General features: G+C 38.4%; 1 protein-coding gene across 11 annotated transcripts in view; it reads left to right on the forward strand.

The window, feature by feature from the left end:
• Positions 1-18,120, forward strand: part of CDKAL1 (CDKAL1 threonylcarbamoyladenosine tRNA methylthiotransferase) — an 819,912-nt gene that overhangs the window by 88,582 nt on the left and 713,210 nt on the right. For all 11 annotated transcript variants that reach the window (XR_013830328.1, XR_013830329.1, XR_013830330.1 and 8 more), the window contains one exon: positions 12,310-12,394. Coding sequence is in view for 8 of the 11 variants with exons in the window: in XM_079935371.1 (XP_079791497.1) it covers positions 12,310-12,394 (85 nt within the window). In the remaining 3 variants the exon portion in view is untranslated. The remainder of the gene's footprint in view (positions 1-12,309; positions 12,395-18,120) is intronic.

Below are 18,120 nucleotides of genomic sequence, written 5' to 3' on the forward strand. Positions count from 1 at the left end.
GTTTATTTTTGAACATACTCTTAGGGGTCAGCCGTTTTTAATGATCTTGGATGACCAGACCAGCCTTTGGAGTGTCCTCTGTCCTACTTCAGACTTTACTTGTTGTGTGACCATGTTCATTATAATCTCAAAGGAGAAAAAACAACTGGTTAGAAAAAAACCAAAGCAAAAGCAACAACAAAAACAGTCTTATTCCCAGGATGCCAGTAACTTTTTTGGGGTATGTACTTAGCTGTATTATAAGTAGTTTTATGAGATGGTTATAAAGGCCAAAGATAAAAGATTAATTTTTTCCCCTTTTTTTCTCTATGAAGTGACTTTATTTTTTTGGTCTGTTGATGTATGTGTGAAACACTGTTGTCCAACAATAAACTGGAATTTTATTTTACTGAGTTGTTCTTTAAAAAAAAAAGATACAATTATATTTTTTAAACAATTCTATTTTCTGTTTTGTAGCAAATTCTCAATAATGAATTATGTTCTCCTTAGCAAAATATAGTTGCAGCTGGCTGCCAATAGTGTGTATCTTATTCACCCAGTTTTCATTGTCCACATGTATAGATTATCCATGATAATCTAGTTAAAACAAAACAACTCTTGCTTCCCTTTGGTTCATTGATAGTTTTCATAATTGCTGTAATGGCAGCCGTAGGGAGGGAGGAGACTTACACAAGGGTGGCAGCCGTGGAGATGAATAGCAGACATATTCACATTCTTTGGAGGTAAAATCCTTTGGGAGTTGTTGGATTTGCTGCGAGAGATGGTGAGGTGAAAGGAATGATTAATGATGACTCCCAGGTTTCTGGTTTCAGCATGAGTACACCTAGATGTACTCTTAGATCTGAGATCCCATTTATGGAGATGGGGAATTCTGGAAGATGGAAGGTTTAGTCATTTGCCTGCTGGCTCTCAGTTTCAATTCCCTGATTTCGTCTGTCCTCTGTATTGCATGGAACTGCATTTCAGTCTCCTTGCCTTTTGGCTCTTGTGGTTAGATTTGGCCAACAGGAGGCGCTAATGGAAGCCTGGCGAATGGGAGTAGGGAGGAAGTAGGGTGGTTTCCTCCCACGCTTTTTGCTCTGGGTCCGGTTCCAGGAAGTGACAGTTTCATTCCGGTGGCTTCTGTCCCTATCAGACAGCTCCTCCCTTCGTTGCAGTGCTGCTTTCCGATGGGCAGCCCCTGTTGTTGCTCTTGCCCCTGCCAGTGATCACAGCTTCTGGGCTCTTCCAGTCAGTCCCTCCAGCCCTTAGGCTGATAATGGCTTCCTGCTGTTACTCATCTCCTGGTTGCTTCCCGCTTCCCCATTTGGTGAAGACATTTGGTGTCTTGGCTTTTCCATCGCCCATTAAGCACACTTCTGTATTAATTTTTCTTTATCTTAATGCCTAGAGTGGTTTCTGTTTTCCTAACTAGAACCTGAAAATTGGAGAGTTCAGTTTTGGAAATGGTCTGTGTCCAGTTCAATATTTTTTCAGTATGTTCCAGTGGAGATGTTACTAGATGAGTTGTATAGTGAGCTCGGATGGATGTCTGAACTGGGAGAACAAATTTGGCTGTCACCTCTCAGTGCACTGGTAGTACTTAAAACCGTGAGAGGCATGGTTGGAATCATCCAGTGAATAGATGACAAGGGAACCAACATCTAGTCCTAAGGAACTCTGCTTCCTGGAGGGCAGATGGGAATGGATAAAGTAGAGCAGCCAAGGAGGTAGGAGGAAAACAGGAGAGCGATGCTCTCCACAACGTAAAGAAAAAAGTGTTTGACTGCACGGTGTGCTGTCTATGGCGTTTGCCATCAGTTCCCTCGATGAAAGTGGTGTCCGGGGAGTGGAGAGCGGTTGAAGGTCTTCATCAAAATGAAGTGGTGGAGGAGTGGATGGGAGGTGGCAGAGTACATCTGGTACAGACAGACACGTCTTTCCAGATGTTTGACTATGGAAGGAGTAAAGAAATGGGAAGATAGGAGGATTAAGACAAGCTACAGTTTTTACAGTTGCTTTTTTACTTTGAAAATGCTTAATTTTTGAATAGGTTCAAAAATAAAAAGTAAGTTATACAAGGAAAAAAATCTTCCTCTTGTCTCCCATCAGTCCTATTCGACTCCTTCCTCCCCATCCCAGCCATTGCTATTTGTTTCTGATGTACATCCAGAATTTTTTTTAATATGAATACAAGCAAATGTGAATATATATTCTCAGTTTCCAGTGGTAGCATAGTGTATATATATTTTTAGTGTCTTATTATTTTCTTTGAACAATGTGTTCTGGAGATCTTTTTATATTAGGACTTCGAGGTTATTCTATTTTTTTTTTTTCTTTTGTAAGTAGCTTATAAGAGTCTCAATTCTTTTTTTTTTTTTTTTTTTTTTGCGGTACGCGGGCCTCTCACTGTTGTGGCCTCTCCCGTTGCGGAGCACAGGCTCCGGACGCGCAGGCTCAGTGGCCATGGCTCGTGGGCCCAGCCGCTCCACGGCATGTGGGATCTTCCCGGACTGGGGCACGAACCTGTGTCCCCTGCATCAGCAGGCAGACTCTCAACCACTGCACTACCAGGGAAGCCCAATTCTTTTTTCTTTTAATTTAATTTTTATTTTATATTAGAGTATAGTTGATTTACAATGTTGTGTTAGTTTCAGGTGTATGGCAGAGTGATTCAGTTATACATATACATTTATCCATTCTTTTTCAGATTCCTTTCCCATATAGGTTATTACAGATTATTGAGTAGAATTCCCTGTGCTATACAGTAGGTCCTTATTGATTATCTATTTTATATATAGTAGTGTATATATGTTAATCCCAAACTCCTAATTTATCTCTCCCCCCATAGGAGTCTCAATTCTGAATAAACTAAAATGTCTTTAGTCAGTCACCTTTTGCTGTTAGAAATGAAGCTGCAGTTAATGACTTTGCACCTGTGCAAGTACGTTTGTCATAGCTAAATTCTTGGAACTGCTTGGTCAGAGGATATGCATTTGCCATTTTGGGAGATCATGTCAAATTGCCTCCATAGGTGGTGGCCTAGTTTGTATTCCCACCAGCAATGCATGAGAGTGCCTGTTTCCTCATGGTTACATCAGTTCAGTGTGTTATCAAACTTTTGGGATTTTGACAATATAGGAAGTGAAGAAAAATGGTACAGTTTTTTTGGGGGGTGCAGTTTTAGTTTTCATTGATTGAGAATGGGGTTCAACATCTTTTTGTATGTTCAAGAGCCATATGTGTTTCTTCCTTCGTAAACTGTTCATAGACTTTGCGCACTTTTTTCCAATTAGATTTTGGTCATCTCAACATTTGAATTTTACTTATTAGGCCTGAGGGCCTAAAGGCTCAGTGTGGCAGGAACATAGTAGCATACAAGGTGGGCTTTGGATAGAGGGGTGGGGACCAGATCACGCAGTCCCCTCTAAAGTCCATTTGGTGTATTTATTGCTTCTTAGTTTACAAACCTATTTAACACCTAGAAATAGATATCCTTTTAGGGATTCTTTAGACACAGTTACTTCTGAAGTAATTATGTATAGGGATCAGCAGAGCAATTTGATCTGGAAAGAGAATGGGGGAATATTAGCAGTGTTCTGTTCTACATAGTAAGTAAACGGTCTGTCTGTCTAGCGCTCTGATTTTGATTATGACCAGGTCTGTTTCACTATATAATTAATCTTCAGTACTTACTGGTAGAGTTTTGCCAGCTATTATTTCTCATTTAGGAGAAAAAAATGTTCTTTTCCCTTCATACAGTAAACAGAGTTCAAGCTGACCCTTGGTTTCCTCATCTTATTTCTGTGAAGCGCTCAACATGACTGTTTTAAGAGAACAAACTCATTATGCGTGTCATCTCCAAGCCTAAGTGCTTTCCCCAGGAGCTGCTATGTTTCACTCAGAAACATGCCGAACAGTCACCAGCACTGCACAGTGGAGGAGGGGCCGTTCTTGCTCTACGTATTTCAGCGTGGGAGCTAGAGATGCTCTGTCAGTCTGTCTGTCTCTTTCATTTCTCCTCTGCATCTTTCCTACACCTTCTTTTTCTCCCTGTCTTCTCCCCAGCCTCCCACTCCTCCAAGCCTAGCTGGTTAAAGGGAGCATTCTTTGTCGTGGGTCACTTTGCTTTTATGAAATGGATTTTGAAGCATGGTTACTCCATGCTGTGCATTTACACAGTCCCTAGGAAGAACAGTAAATGAAATGTGGAAGGAAAATATGAATCTGTTGACTAGAATTTTTGTTTTGCCTTTTATTGGTTTTAAGATTTTTTCAGTATGCTCCTTAAAGGTGCTTTAAAATTTTTGTATTATAGCATGCTCTATTCTCTGAGTTTTTAGTAGGCATCCAGTGATCTGTATTACATAAATAAACTCCCAGCTGTGATTAAACATAATGGACATTTAAACTGTTTGGACTTGCCTTGCCTTCCAGAGTTCTGTGGTAAAAAAATTCCCCCGAAATGCTGTTGGGTCCAAAATGATCAAGACTTTTCTCCCTCTTCGTTTTGTTCTTAATGAATTTTTATTTGTATCAGCTTGCCTGGCTGCCTTACTTAAATCTATGGATTTAAGTAGTTGTAAGGCTCCTCTTACTGTTTGAGGCTGCGCCCCTAGTTGACTTTCAGATGGAACAGTTGTGTAAGGTAAATGGTTTATTGTGGGTACTGTTGATATGAACCATGCCCATCTCTTCTGTAATGCCACCATTATGCAGAAGGCTGCAGGGGGAAGGGAAGATTGGTTGCTTTGAAAGTCGGCCTGTGCTCTGCAGTAATGCTCCTGCACTCGGTATTTTTTTTTTGTTTGAATTTTATTTTATTAATTTTTTTTTATAGCAGGTTCTTATTAGTCATCCTTTTTTTTTTTTTTTTTTTTTTTGCAGTACGCAGGCCTCTCACTGTTGTGGCCTCTGCTGTCGCGGAGCACAGGCTCCGGACATGCAGGCTCAGCGGCGTGGCTCACGGGCCCAGCTGCTCCACGGCATTGTGGGATCTTCCCGGACCGGGGCACGAACCCGCGTCCCCTGCATTGGTAGGCGGACCCCCAACCGCTGCGCCACCAGGGAAGCACAGTTATCCATTTTATATGCACTCAGTATTAATTCTTTCTTTACTTGCCTGTTTCCCACTGATAACGGATGGCCAAGAGCTGACATGTTCAGCATCTTGGAAATTTTGGAAATAGCCAAACAGCTCCATTTGAAGCCTAGTTATTTGTCTTATTAGAAGTAGTATCATGAGGCAACCTCAAGGTCATGTAATACATTTTTTACTTTGTTTTTAGGTATTGTCTATATTATTTTTGATCAAGAAGCAAAGAGCCCCTAATGAGGCATTCTAATTTCCTTAAATTTACAGTCTCTGAAGTCTGTTTGTCTGGATTTCTAATCCTGGCCCCTCTCTTACTGTGTGATTTTAGGCAAGTTACTTATCCTTTCTAAGCCTTAGATTCCCCCTCTGTAAAACTGGAGTAAAAGTTGAACCCACCTCAAATTGGGAGGATTAAATGGGGAAAAAAAAGGAGTATGAGGTGCTTGGCTCATTGCTGGGTACATAATATGTACTCAATAATGTTAGCTATTGTCATTATTGCCAATCAGATTTTTCTTACTTTGGATTTAGAAGTAATTTATCTTGTATACATAAAGAAATAGTTTGGAAAGTAAATGCGTTTCGATTAAAACAAATAATAGTTTGTTTCTCCATCCTCACACTCAAAGTGGGTGGTGTGTCAATGACCATCATTTTCTTGGTTCAGTGAGTGCAAAAGCTTTTAGCAGTGGGGAGAAAAGTCCCAGAAAATGTATCTCAGGTCACTGTTTTCATGATGGATCACAGCAGGAAAATAGTTTATGTTCTTACCTTAAAATGAAAGAACACTATTGATTCTGAGCCCTATGAAAAAGGAAATTAAAACAATTTTTTTAAAGGCTTGATTAGTTTTTTTTAGTTTAGTTTAAATGCTGTTAGAAATTCAAACAATGAAGACAGAGGTAAATTAAATATTAATGTGCCCCTTCTCAGGGTTAAACTTTATAAAATTATAAAAGTAATATCCATGCAAGTTTAAACAAAAAAAAGAGACTATAAAAGTGCATATTAAGACAGTATTGGAGACCAGCTGAACCTTCATCTGATTTCCAAGGGCAAACACCTCAAACAGTTTCATATTTATGCTTCGAGAATTTTTGTTTTTTTACTTAGAACAGGATTTCCTCTTTTTCCATTTTAAAACACAAGTGAAATTCAAGACCTACTCTTCACCTTGCTTTCATCTGATGATATAACAAAGATTATTATAAATTAGTACTTACAGATTTATCTTGCTTTTTTAACAGCTGAATGGCATTTTAGATGCAGTCTCATAATTTATTTAACCAGTCTCCTTGTAATGGATATGTAGGCTTTCCAAGTTTTTTGCCTTGTCAGTAATCTTCCATGTGAATTTTAAAATTTATATGTGTGTACATATATATGTATATCTGTGTGTTTGTATATAAATATGTGTGTGTGGTGCAAGTATCCTACAAGCATGTGTAGGAGAAATTCTCATGCACATTTAAATTTTTGACAGCTATTCCCATGTTGCATTCCAAAGAGTTTTGTCAGAATAGACTTCATCAACAGAGTAGAGCTTGCCAGCTTCCCCATTCCTTTGCCAGCACTAGGTAGTACCATACCTTCTAATATTTTCCAATTTGGTATGAGAACAAAGGATCTTATTTCATTTCGCATTAAAAAAATTCAGTGAGACCAATGTACATCGGGGTAAAGTTCTAATAGAGCAAACATCTAAATGTAAAACCCTATGTGTATTAAAATAAAACATGGGTGAATTCCTTAATAATCTGGGAGTAGAGGAAACTTTCTAATTATGACTGAAAATCTGGAAGCAGTAAGAGAAAAGTTTGATAGATTAGCAGATACAAACTATTATATATAGGATGGATAAACAACAGGGTCCTACTGTATAGCACAGGGAATTATATTCAATGTCCTGTGATAAACCATAATGGAAAAGAATATGAAAAAGAATATATATATATATATGTATAACTGAGTCACTTTGCTATACAGCGGAAATTAACAGAACGTTGTAAATCAACTACAGTAAAATTTAAAAAAGAGAAAAGTTTGATAAATTTGATATCCTGAATATAAAAAAGCATGAAGAAACTATAAAAAAGTAAAATAACAAGCCGGGACAAAATATTGTAACTTCTATCATAAACAAAAGATTAACATCCTCTTTGTGTGTGTGTGTATATTTGTGTATATTTGTAAATTACAACTAGAGATTAAAATGACTATCCTGATAGAAAAATGGGCTAAAGATCTGAACAGATGGAAAACAGGGGGGGAAAAAACCCCCAACTCTGCAAAGGCCCTTAAACATGTGAAAAAATGCTCAACTCATTCTTAATAAGAGAAATGCACAGTTCAAATCCCACGGGCTTCCTGTTTCTCACCGCATTGCCAGAAGTACAGAGGTTTGATAGCACACTCCATGGGTGATGCTGTGGGTAGATGGGCAGTCTCATGCATTGCTCATGGGAATGTGAAGCCATGCACCCTTTATGGAGGGGAATTTATCCTTTGACCCAACAGTCACACCTTTTTGGACTTGATTCCACAGGTAATCCGGGAAAAATACAAAATGATATATGTACAGTGCTATTCATTGCAGCGCCACTTGAAATAATGAAAGACTGTAAGTAGTCAAATCTTGAGGGCTAGAGTCCATCTGGCTAGCCTCAGATGTGTAGCTTTTTACCCCAGTACTGATAGCGCAGCTCTGGCATTGGCAATACTTGGCTTATGTGCAGATGATTTTCAGCTGCATGTCCCGGGTTAACAAGGACAAGTGTTGGAGGACAGGTCTCACGGTAGGTAGAATTGTTTCCTGGGTCTTCTCGAAGTCTGTGCCTCCAGTCTTGGTGCCTTCTTACTGCCTTTCCCTTCCGTGGTCCTTTCTTGCCCATTTCCCTAGTCCTGTCGCCTGTGTTCTCCTCTCTAATTCTGTTTCCCTGTCCCAGACACTGGAGAACCTGACATGGATGCTCTGATTAAGGCAAGAACATAAGCTGTTAACCTTCTCTTAGCAGATAGTTAACCCAGTAACCTAATTACCTACTAGCAGTAGGATATTTGAACAGTTATTTGGGGTGATGAGGTTCTAGAAACTGCACATCTTCTGGTATTTCCTGATTGTTCTAGATGCTGCTGCTCTAAGGTAGACACGCCAAATACTAGCTTATTTCTTCTGTTTCAGATGCATCTCACCCCCACTCTGTCTCCTATATTAATGTTTGAAGTTGGGATGTATCTTAAAACTTTAAAGAACAGAGAATAATGTTCCACCTCTCTTGAAGAGCTGCTACAAATTTGGTTGTGTTTCTTATAGTTGATGGCATCTTAAAACCCAGGAAATGTGTTCATAGGGGGCAGAACATGTGGGATCACATTACTTACTGGCAAATAGCCATATACGATTTTCCTCTTCACTCCCCTTTGGTAGTGAGTTTGTTTTCTGTGTTATTTAAAAACCTTAAAAAAGGGCCTTTGCTGGGTGATTGTAAGTTGGCACAGAGCAAGCAAATACTCAAAATTGAGAAAGCAAAATGAAAAAGGGTGGAGGACCATCTTATTTTTTTTGGTAACAATACTAGTATTTATACAGGTATCTTTCTTGAACTCTTAGCATTTAACACAATTGATTATTTCTTTTTAAAGTACTTCCTTCTCTGGATTTCTGTGACACCATGCTCCCTAGTTTTTATCTCCTTATCTTATTGGCTGTTCCTTTCCCATGTCCTTTTCTCATCTCAACTCCATCAGACCTTTGAACAACCCGATGTTCTGTCTTCTGCTTTTTCTCTCTCCTTTTTCCCCCCACCCTACATTCTCTCCTTAGGTGAGCACATCCATTCCTCTAAATTCAGGTATCTTTTTAGGGTTTAGATTCTCCCATTTGTGTCTCCAGCCTGGAGGACTCCTGTGAGCTTTGGTTTCATATATACAAATGGCTGATCGGTATTTCTAGTTGGACATTTAATAGGGATTTCAAACAAAACATGGCCACAACAGAACTATCGATTCTCTGTTCCCCAAATCCGTGCCTTTCCAGGCCTCCCTCATCTCAGTAAATGGCACCTCAGTAACTGGTGCTCAGGCCAGAATCTTTTCCATGTGTTTAGCGATCCTACATGATGCCTTCTTGCACGACTTATACCTGATCTAACAGTGAATTCTTTTAATTCTACCTCCAAAACACGCCTCCATTCACTTCTCATTCTTGCCATTGCTATAATCCCAGTCCAGGTTTCTGCGGTCTTTCTCTTACCCTTAGACCAGTGTCTCAGCTTCCAGCTGATTTTCTTGCCTTTACTTTTTTCCCCACTTCTTTTGCTTTTACCCCATCTACAGACTTTTATTCACAGTGTTTCCATAATGGGATTTCTGAAGTAGGAATTAGTTCATGTTTGAAACCCAGTGGTGACTTCTCATTACTCTTAGAATAAATGCAATTTTCTTAACTTGCCAATATTATCTGGTTCCTGCCCACCTCTCAGACCTTTCTCTCCCTGGGTCCAATCACACTGGTCTTCTCTCTGTTACTGGAACATGGCAAGCTTGGGCCTGTTTCATGGCCTCTGCACTTGTGCTATTTTCTCATTGGAATGCTCTTTCTTCTGATCTTTGCGTGGCAGATTCCTTCCCATTGTTTAAGTCTCAACTCAGATTTAAGCTTCCAAGGGAGACTTTTTTTTTTGACACCAATTGTACTTGAACATTTGTTACTTTTTTAAAAAAAATTAATTTATTTATTTTTGGCTGTGTTGGGTCTTCTTTTCTGTGCGAGGGCTTTCTCTAGTTGTGGCAAGCAGGGGCCTCTCACTATCGTGACCTCTCTTGTTGCGGAGCACAGGCTCCAGACGTGCAGGCTCAGTAGTTGTGGCTCACGGGCCTAGTTGCTCCGCGGCATGTGGGATCTTCCCAGACCAGGGCTCAAACCCATGTCCCCTGCATTAGCAGGCAGATTCTCAACGCGCCACCAGGGAAGCCCCCAAGGGAGACTTATTTTGACTAGCAACCCCACAATTATTCTCTGTTCAGTACTCTCTTTAATCATCTTAATATCATTGACTGGTACCTGAAATTATCTTGCTTACTTCTGTCTTTTGTTTTGGTCAGACTTCCTCTTTAAGGCTGTAAACTCCTTGAGGGTGGAAACTGGTTTCACTCTCATATCCCTAGTACTTAGAACAGAGCCTGACACATAGTAAATCCTCATTGTGTTTTGATAGTTGACTGATTTATGCTCGTAAGTAGAACAATCTGTGTTAGGTTTTGGACATTCAGAGAGCGGCAGAAAAAAATGTCTTCAATATCTCTTAAATAGTAATAAAGACAGGCTGGAAAAATGAATTATTTTAATACAGAATTGTAAAGTGCAAGAATAGTCTAGACAGTCTACTGTGGGAGTGCAGAGAGGGGGCATCTCACAAACATCGAGCTGAAACTGAAGGATGAAAAGGAGTTAGCCAGGTGGATAGGCAGGTGAAAGGGGTATGAGCTGTCATTCTGTGAAGAAAATAAAGGTGTTCTAGGCAGATGGAATAGTGCAAGCTTGAGGAATTTGGTTTGGTGTGCCTGGAAGGACAGATGAATATAGGGAGAAATGAATATTGCAGTTGAGGAGGTGGAGATCTGGATAGGTCTTGAATACCAATTGTAAATCACTGTAAGGTTGAAAAGGTACTATGGTCAGATTGCTACTAGAGGATTATCTTTTCGGTGGCATTGTGGGGACTAACTTGGAGGGAACTAGAAGAGGTCGGTGAATACTCGTCATTACCAAGTTTGAGCAGGCAAGTGGCGTCATCAGATTGCTGTTTTACGAAAGGCCACCCTGGCTGCTGGGTGGGAAAATAGACGACTGGGTGGGGATGGGGAGTATGAATGGAAGGAGGGAGACAAGCTAGGAGGGATCCTAGTATTCAGCTGATGTATAGTAATGAGGAGCTTTCCTTTTCAAGAATTTGTGGATCTTATCTCTTTGTAAAAAATTTACCATTTTTATAACAAAATGGGGAAAAAGTTTTACCAAGTTACCAGAAGCTTGGATGTACTCACCATCCCCCGCATGTAATGCTCTCACTGGAAGCTCCATTCCCAGGTAGAGAATGTACACACAGACATCCATATGTCCTTAGTTCTTCATGTCTTTTGACCTCTGCTTCTGTTCTTGTTGAAATAACATTGAAGGTGCTGCAGTTTTCAACTTTGGTTTTCCTTTCATTGTGGTAATCCTATTTTAATGTATAAGTCCTTTTAGGCAGCAAGGCTGTTGGAATAGCATCAAGCACTTCAGGCATTTATAAATTCATTTCGAGGGACTTCCCTGGTGGTGCAGTGGTTAAGAATCCGCCTACTAATGAAGGGGACATGGGTTCGAGCCCTGGCCTGGGAAGATCCCACATGCCGCGGAGAACCTAAGCCCGTGCACCACAACTACTGAGTCTGCGCTCTACAGCCCACGAGCCACAACTACCGCAGCCTGCTTACCACAACTACTGAAGCCCTCGCGCCTAGAACCTGTGCTCTGCAACAAGAGAAGCCACCGCAATGAGAAGCCCACACACCGCAACGAAGAGTAGCCCCCGCTCACCTCAACTGGAGAAAGCCTGCGCATAGCAATGAAGACCCAGTGCAGCCATACATACATACATACGTACATATTCATTTCAATAAACGTGACGGGTTTGGTTTGGGTAATTTGTTGTGTTGCTAGTGAGTTTGTTATAGTGTATAACAGTATCTAATCAAAATAGTGAGGAATAAAAGACTCACTTTGATGTAAATCATTAACTTTTTCAAAGAAGACAAACAATATTTTTAGTAACATCTCAAGCTGAAGAATATTCAGTGTATAATACATGTGCTTGAAAAATATTAACACACAGCCTAAAAAGGGGCAATTAATTTCATATTCAGAGGTAAGATTAGGCCAGTTTCACTTTAGTTTTTGTTAGTATTAAATACTCGCAAGTATTCAAAATGTTTGAAGAAAATGCTTATCCTCTTTATATTTTAAATGAGAAGATAATAGCACAGGTTATATATTTTAATATTTATTTCTCACCAATGTTTCCATGCTGAAGCAGTTATCTACTATGTTGTAATTGCCTGTTTACTTGACTCTACCCACTAGCTCTCTCTCCTCTCCCCCTGTGGTCCCAGTGCCATCTGATTAAGCACTTGGATACTTTTGGCTGATTAAATGTGATACTTACTTTTCTTTTTCATATTTATCTTTTTAATAGAAAATGCATCAGAGGCAGACTTATGGCTCCTGAATAGTTGTACTGTAAAAAATCCGGCTGAAGACCACTTTAGAAACTCAATTAAGTAAGTGGATGTTGATTTTTTTTCTTATCTTTTTATAAGTGATGTAAGAATTAATTTTCAGGAAGTTAGCTTTTAAAAGATTCCTAACATTACAAATACTCAGTATGTTATCAACAAAAGTATGAGTTGGACTTTGGGCATTATACTGTTTTGAATTTATCTGGTAAGGAATAAAACTTTAAGGTAGACTTTTCTAATAGGTATTTGAGTATTTGTGAAGTTAGCTAATAGGTGATTTGAATATCTGTCAAGTATTAACAACATACTTTTCTCAGGGAATCCAGTCTCTACATTTTGAAACTATCCAGAGCAGTCCTTACCTCTTTTCTCTTCCCTGTCCATTAGCACTGTTCTCATAATGGCTGGCCATCAAGAGAAGTACAGTTTATTGGGGGAGCGGGCATGTAATCCGTGGTTCTTGAATTGTTCCTCAAGTTACAGTGAAAGAAGTATCTTTTTTTCACATCTCTGAATCATACTCCACCCACTCTACCCACTTCTTACAACCTTCATTCTATAAATTATTTCCTCATTCACCTCTATTTTCTCTCTCCAACCCCATTGGTGCGTTTTCATTGGTATTTAAACAAGCTCAGACCTACTCAGCCCCATACACCCCTTTTAGCTCTGGTCCTATTTTTCTTCTTGCCTTCCCCGAGAGACTTAAAATTTTTGGCTGTGCTGCGCAGCACGTGAGATCTTAGTTCCTGGACCAGGGATCAAACCCCCTGCAGTGGAAGCGCGGAATCTTAACCGTGGGACCTCCAGGGAAGTCCCCCGAGAGACTTGTTAAGAATTTTCATTTCCTGACTTCACTCTCAAACTCAACCCCCACCCCATTGGTTTTATTGTGAAATATATCATACATAAATGAGTTTATGAAACATGTACAGTTTAAATAAGGTTAACAAACTTAACACCTAATATCTACCACCCAGCATAAGAAATAAAGCATTGCTGAGACCTTAGAAACTGCCCCGTTGTCCCTCTTTCAGTCATATCCCTGAGATGTAACCTTTATCCTGACTTTTGTGGGTCATTCCCTTCCTTTTATTAGTAAATTTATCATCTATTAAATATATCTCTAAACAATGTGTTGTTTAGTTTTGCCCTCTTTTATATTTATTGGACTTACACTGTTTGTGTTCTGAGATTTGCTTCTTTTCCTTAACATTTTGCTTTTAGATTTATCCATGTTGATGGATGTAAAATAACTGGCCATTCATAGTATTTTACTGAATGAATTTGTCACAATTTATCCATTTTATTATTGAAAGAGTTTTGAGTTTTCCCTGTGTTTTGCTTTCATGAGCACTGCTGCTCTGAATATTTTGAACATGTTTTCTGGTGCGGATGTGCAAGAGTTATTTTAGGATATGTACCTAGGAATTATTGGGTCACAGGTGTGTGCATATTCAAAGTTTTAGGTAATGATGAACTTTTCCCCCAACGGATGTACTGGCGCTCACTCCCACCAGTCATGGATGGGTGTGGTTGTTCTCCACTCTTTGCCAGTACTTGATATGGTCAGGGTTGTAAATTTTTGCCCATCTGGTGGTGGAGATGGTATCTCAATGTGGTCTTAATTTGTGTTTCTGTGATTACTAGTGATGTTGAGCATCCTTTTATATGTTTATTTGCCATTTAGATTTTCCTTTTCTGTGAAGTGGCTCTTTAAATATATTTCCCTGTTATTTTTTTATTATTTGTTTGTGGGAATACATTAAATGTATTCTGTATACTAATCCTTACATATTACATATGTTGTATCAATTGTGGCTTATCTTTCACTTTCTTTTATGGTATCTTAGGATGAAGAGAAATTCTGGCTTAAAATTTGTCAACCTTTGCCTTTGGGTCCGTGCTCTTACTGTTTAAGAAGTCTTTCCTTACTCTGAAGTTAAGATATTCTATGTATTTTCTCCTAAAAATTCCATGGTTTTTACTTCTTACATTCAGGTTTATAATTCATCTGGAGTTGAGTTTTTTTGGTATGATACCAGGAAGAGGATCCCATTTTATTTATTTATTTTCTGTGTAGACCCTGACTTTTTCCAGTATCATTTATTTTTTCTCCTTTTATCTATATATTATCCACTCTGTCATAGGCTGAGTGTCCATAGATGGTTGGGTCTGTCTGTGGGCTCTCTATTTGGTTCCACTGATCTGTTTCTTTATTTTGGTGCTTATTCTACTACTGCTTACCTGACATAGTCATAATTAGTATAGATTTATAATAAGTCTAGATGTTTGATACCGCTAGTGCCTTTTTGTTCTCCAGTTTGAAGGAAGACATGTTTTTGTTTTTGAATGTGCTGTATTTAAAGTTACAGCTAAATGTTATAATAAAGTAATGGATAATATTTGATTTTTATCAAGTGTCTTCTATGTGGCAGGCACTGTTGAAAGTGCTTTACATCAATTAGATATTATCTAGTTTAATTCTTGCAGTCTACCAACGAGTTGTAGGTTCCAATTTTATTTCTGTTTTACAGATGAAGAAGCATCTGTTTTGCAGATGAAGTTCTCTAAAGCTGTTGAGTTCATAAGTGGTGGAGGTGGGATGTTAACCTAGGTAGTCTCACTAGAGCCTGTGCGATGTTAAATTTAATACCAGGTAAAGAAGTCAGATAAGCAGTTACAGAATTGAGGCAGATATCAAAGAGGCACCACTAGAGGTACAGATTTTGCATTGTTTCCATAGAAGCGATAGTTGAATATGATGGTTTCCTCAACTTAGAAATCATGGAAGGAGCAGAGAAGAGTTGTTACCTGAACGATGGTGGGAGGCTTAGGAGGGTGGTGGTGATGTGAGATGGGACAGGGGAGTTAGGGTCATGGTTAGGACCAGAAGAAGGGAGAATTAAACCAAGAGCAGAGCAGGATGTTTACCAGGTGCTGCTTATTTTCAAAGAATGCCTTTTATGGAAAGTCTATCATGTTCCCTGATTATCTACTTTTTCTCCTATAGGAGAGGCATAAGATACAAAGATACTTTAGTGCTACTGATAGCCTCTAAGTACAAACCCCAGAGAATTCAGTTTGTGTGATTATCAATTTTAAAATGTGATTAACCGATACACTTCTAGACTGTTTCTAAAAGTTTATTTAAAAACTCAAATATAACTTGTGTCAATGGGTTTTCTTACATAAACTCTTGTGAATGCAGTTCAAGGTAATGATACGGTGTTTGAAAGATTAAGTGAGGTAATCACTTAAGATGTTTGTCATTTTAACACTACAACACTAGTGGTAGAGAGCACAGGTTCCTTTAATGCACTATTCTGCTTGCTTGAAAGAAAATTTAAAAACAGTATTATAGGTGATTAAGTATTTTTTTAAATGGCTTTGAAAGCTTTTGCTAATCGCAGCTAGTTCTTGTTAACATACCACCTAAGCTAACGTTGGATTTGCTTCCAGAATAAATATAATCCTGTAGAAGGCACAGTAACAATTAACATTGAGAAAATGTCAAATTCAAGTGACATTTATACACTTAAAGACTTTCGGTGAAAGATTACCTACTCTTGTCAAGCATTTTGCTTTATTTAAATGTTCCCCCCCTTTCACCACTGTCTCCTAACAAAGCAAAACAAAGAAAAATAGTTCGTAAACTTTATTACACCTTCAGTCATGCGACACATTGTCTTCTCTCAACCTCCAGCTCCATCCTTTCCCTTCAGCCTCCTCATGAGCATGCACTTTTTCCCCCATGACAGTGAGGCAACATTTAAATTCAAGGAGGCCCTGATAGGGTGTTTCATCTCCCCTTGTTCAGCTGCACCTAATGCCTTATGCTCATATTCACCCATTTTCAGGATGGGCTGGAGGCTCTTTTTTTCTAACCTGAACCCCCTACAAATAATGATTGCTTCACTTTGCCACTTATTTCTGAGCGTTCGCCTTAATTTCTGATCATCTGCTTTTGTCTCTCTCCCAATGTATTCTTTTTTTTCGACTGTAGAAATTTTTTTTATTGAAGTATAGTTGATTTACAGTGTTGTGTTAATTAATGCTGTACAGCAAAGTGATTCAGTTATACATATATATACATTCTTTCTTTATATAATTTCCATTATGGTTTATCATAGGATATTGAACGTAGTTCTCTGTGCCATATGTATTTTTGATATTTAATAGTTGTTTGTCTATTATCAACTCATTTTATTTCTCCTGAGCTACCAGGCAGTAGGACCCTCTTGTTTTAACAGGAGAAAAGAAAGAAAACTGAGAGATTTACTATCTTTCATGTAATCAATGCATAAGATCCCAGAATTGTGAATTTGTGACAAGACAGCCAGGGCCTTTTTTTTTTCTTCTCTTGGTGGTGGTGGTCAAAAGTATTAGATTTGCAACTTCACAGTATAAAATATATTGGAAGTATTATTTAACCTTGGTCACAGAGAATAACGGCTTAAAATTATTTGGAAATTTTCATTTTATACAGTAATGCTGACAGTAAATCATTCTACTTTTAAATAATTCCTTAATCTAGTCCAAGTTACATACCTGGCATGAAAGTGCATACGTGTTAATCCGTAGGCTGTACTGCTCAGTACTTTCTACTGGTTGATCTAATTACTAAGACTTTACAGTGTTTGTATTATTGATGTTCAGATTGATAAGACAGTAGGAGTTTTAAGTAGTAAAAAAGGAGTTAAGAATGACTTTTCTGGCTGCCTTTTGAACTTTGAAATGTTAAATGCTATTGCCTTTACTAATTTTGAAAAAATCTCTAATGAGGCCCATGTTTTGTGGTGGCAGCCTGTTGTATGCATACTCTTTCCTCTTGAGCATTTGCCAGTTGCCCTGTCCTTGTTTTATGCATTAAACCAATTTGATTTAGACAATATGGCCTTAAACTTGAGGGGTTCTTGAGTAAACGAAAAAGATCAAAAGTTTCAAAAAAATAAAATTTGCTCTTAATGAGAGTATCAAATAAGAAAACTCCTTTGGTTAGTGCTTTATAGAAATGTGGAATCTTTTCCATGCCACCTAAAGGAGGTCATTCAGAGGCTGGTGAAGATAAACACGTCTTGTGTGTTCTATATAAATGACAGAAAGAATAGCCAGCTTGCTTTGATCATGGACTGTCAACCTCTGTTTGACCTTGTGTGTTATTAACCCAAATGGGCACTGTGGTTTAGCCACACTGATAGTAGATAGATGAGTCACTAGTTCTTTGAACCACCTTTGCCTGTAGAAATAAATGGTAATGTTGAAGGGTTGGTTTAGATATCTCAGTGAAATTACTTGAAAGAACAATGGAAATATAAGGAGAAATGGACAAAGAAGAAAAGTGTATGTTCAGACAGGATAACCTGCTTTGTATTATATCTTCTGTTTAAAGGAGAGCTCTTTTTAGAAATAGCGTTCTGTTGATCAGGTAAATTATTGGATGTTCACTCCTATTATGAAAAGATTTTTCGCTTTATGTGGATTTGACTTTGAGTTCTTCATTGTAAACTGAAGTTGGGGGAGGCATCAGAATATTGTTTCAACTTGAATTTGTAAAATAAATTGCCTTCACAAAAGCTGACTTATTACGAACAGAGAAGTGCTTTCCTTTTCAGTTAGTAATTATACAGTTTAAAAAAAGAAAAAAAACTCGACTCATTCTGTTTCTAACTAGATTTGTTAGTAATCAGGTTATCTTTATTTTTTTAATTAAAAAATTGGCATTGGGAGATAAAGAATACTAGGTTTTAGTTTGGCCTTTTTCAAGA

This window comes from Stenella coeruleoalba, assembly GCF_951394435.1.
Source record: "Stenella coeruleoalba genome assembly, chromosome: 10".
NCBI lineage: Eukaryota > Metazoa > Chordata > Mammalia > Artiodactyla > Delphinidae > Stenella > Stenella coeruleoalba.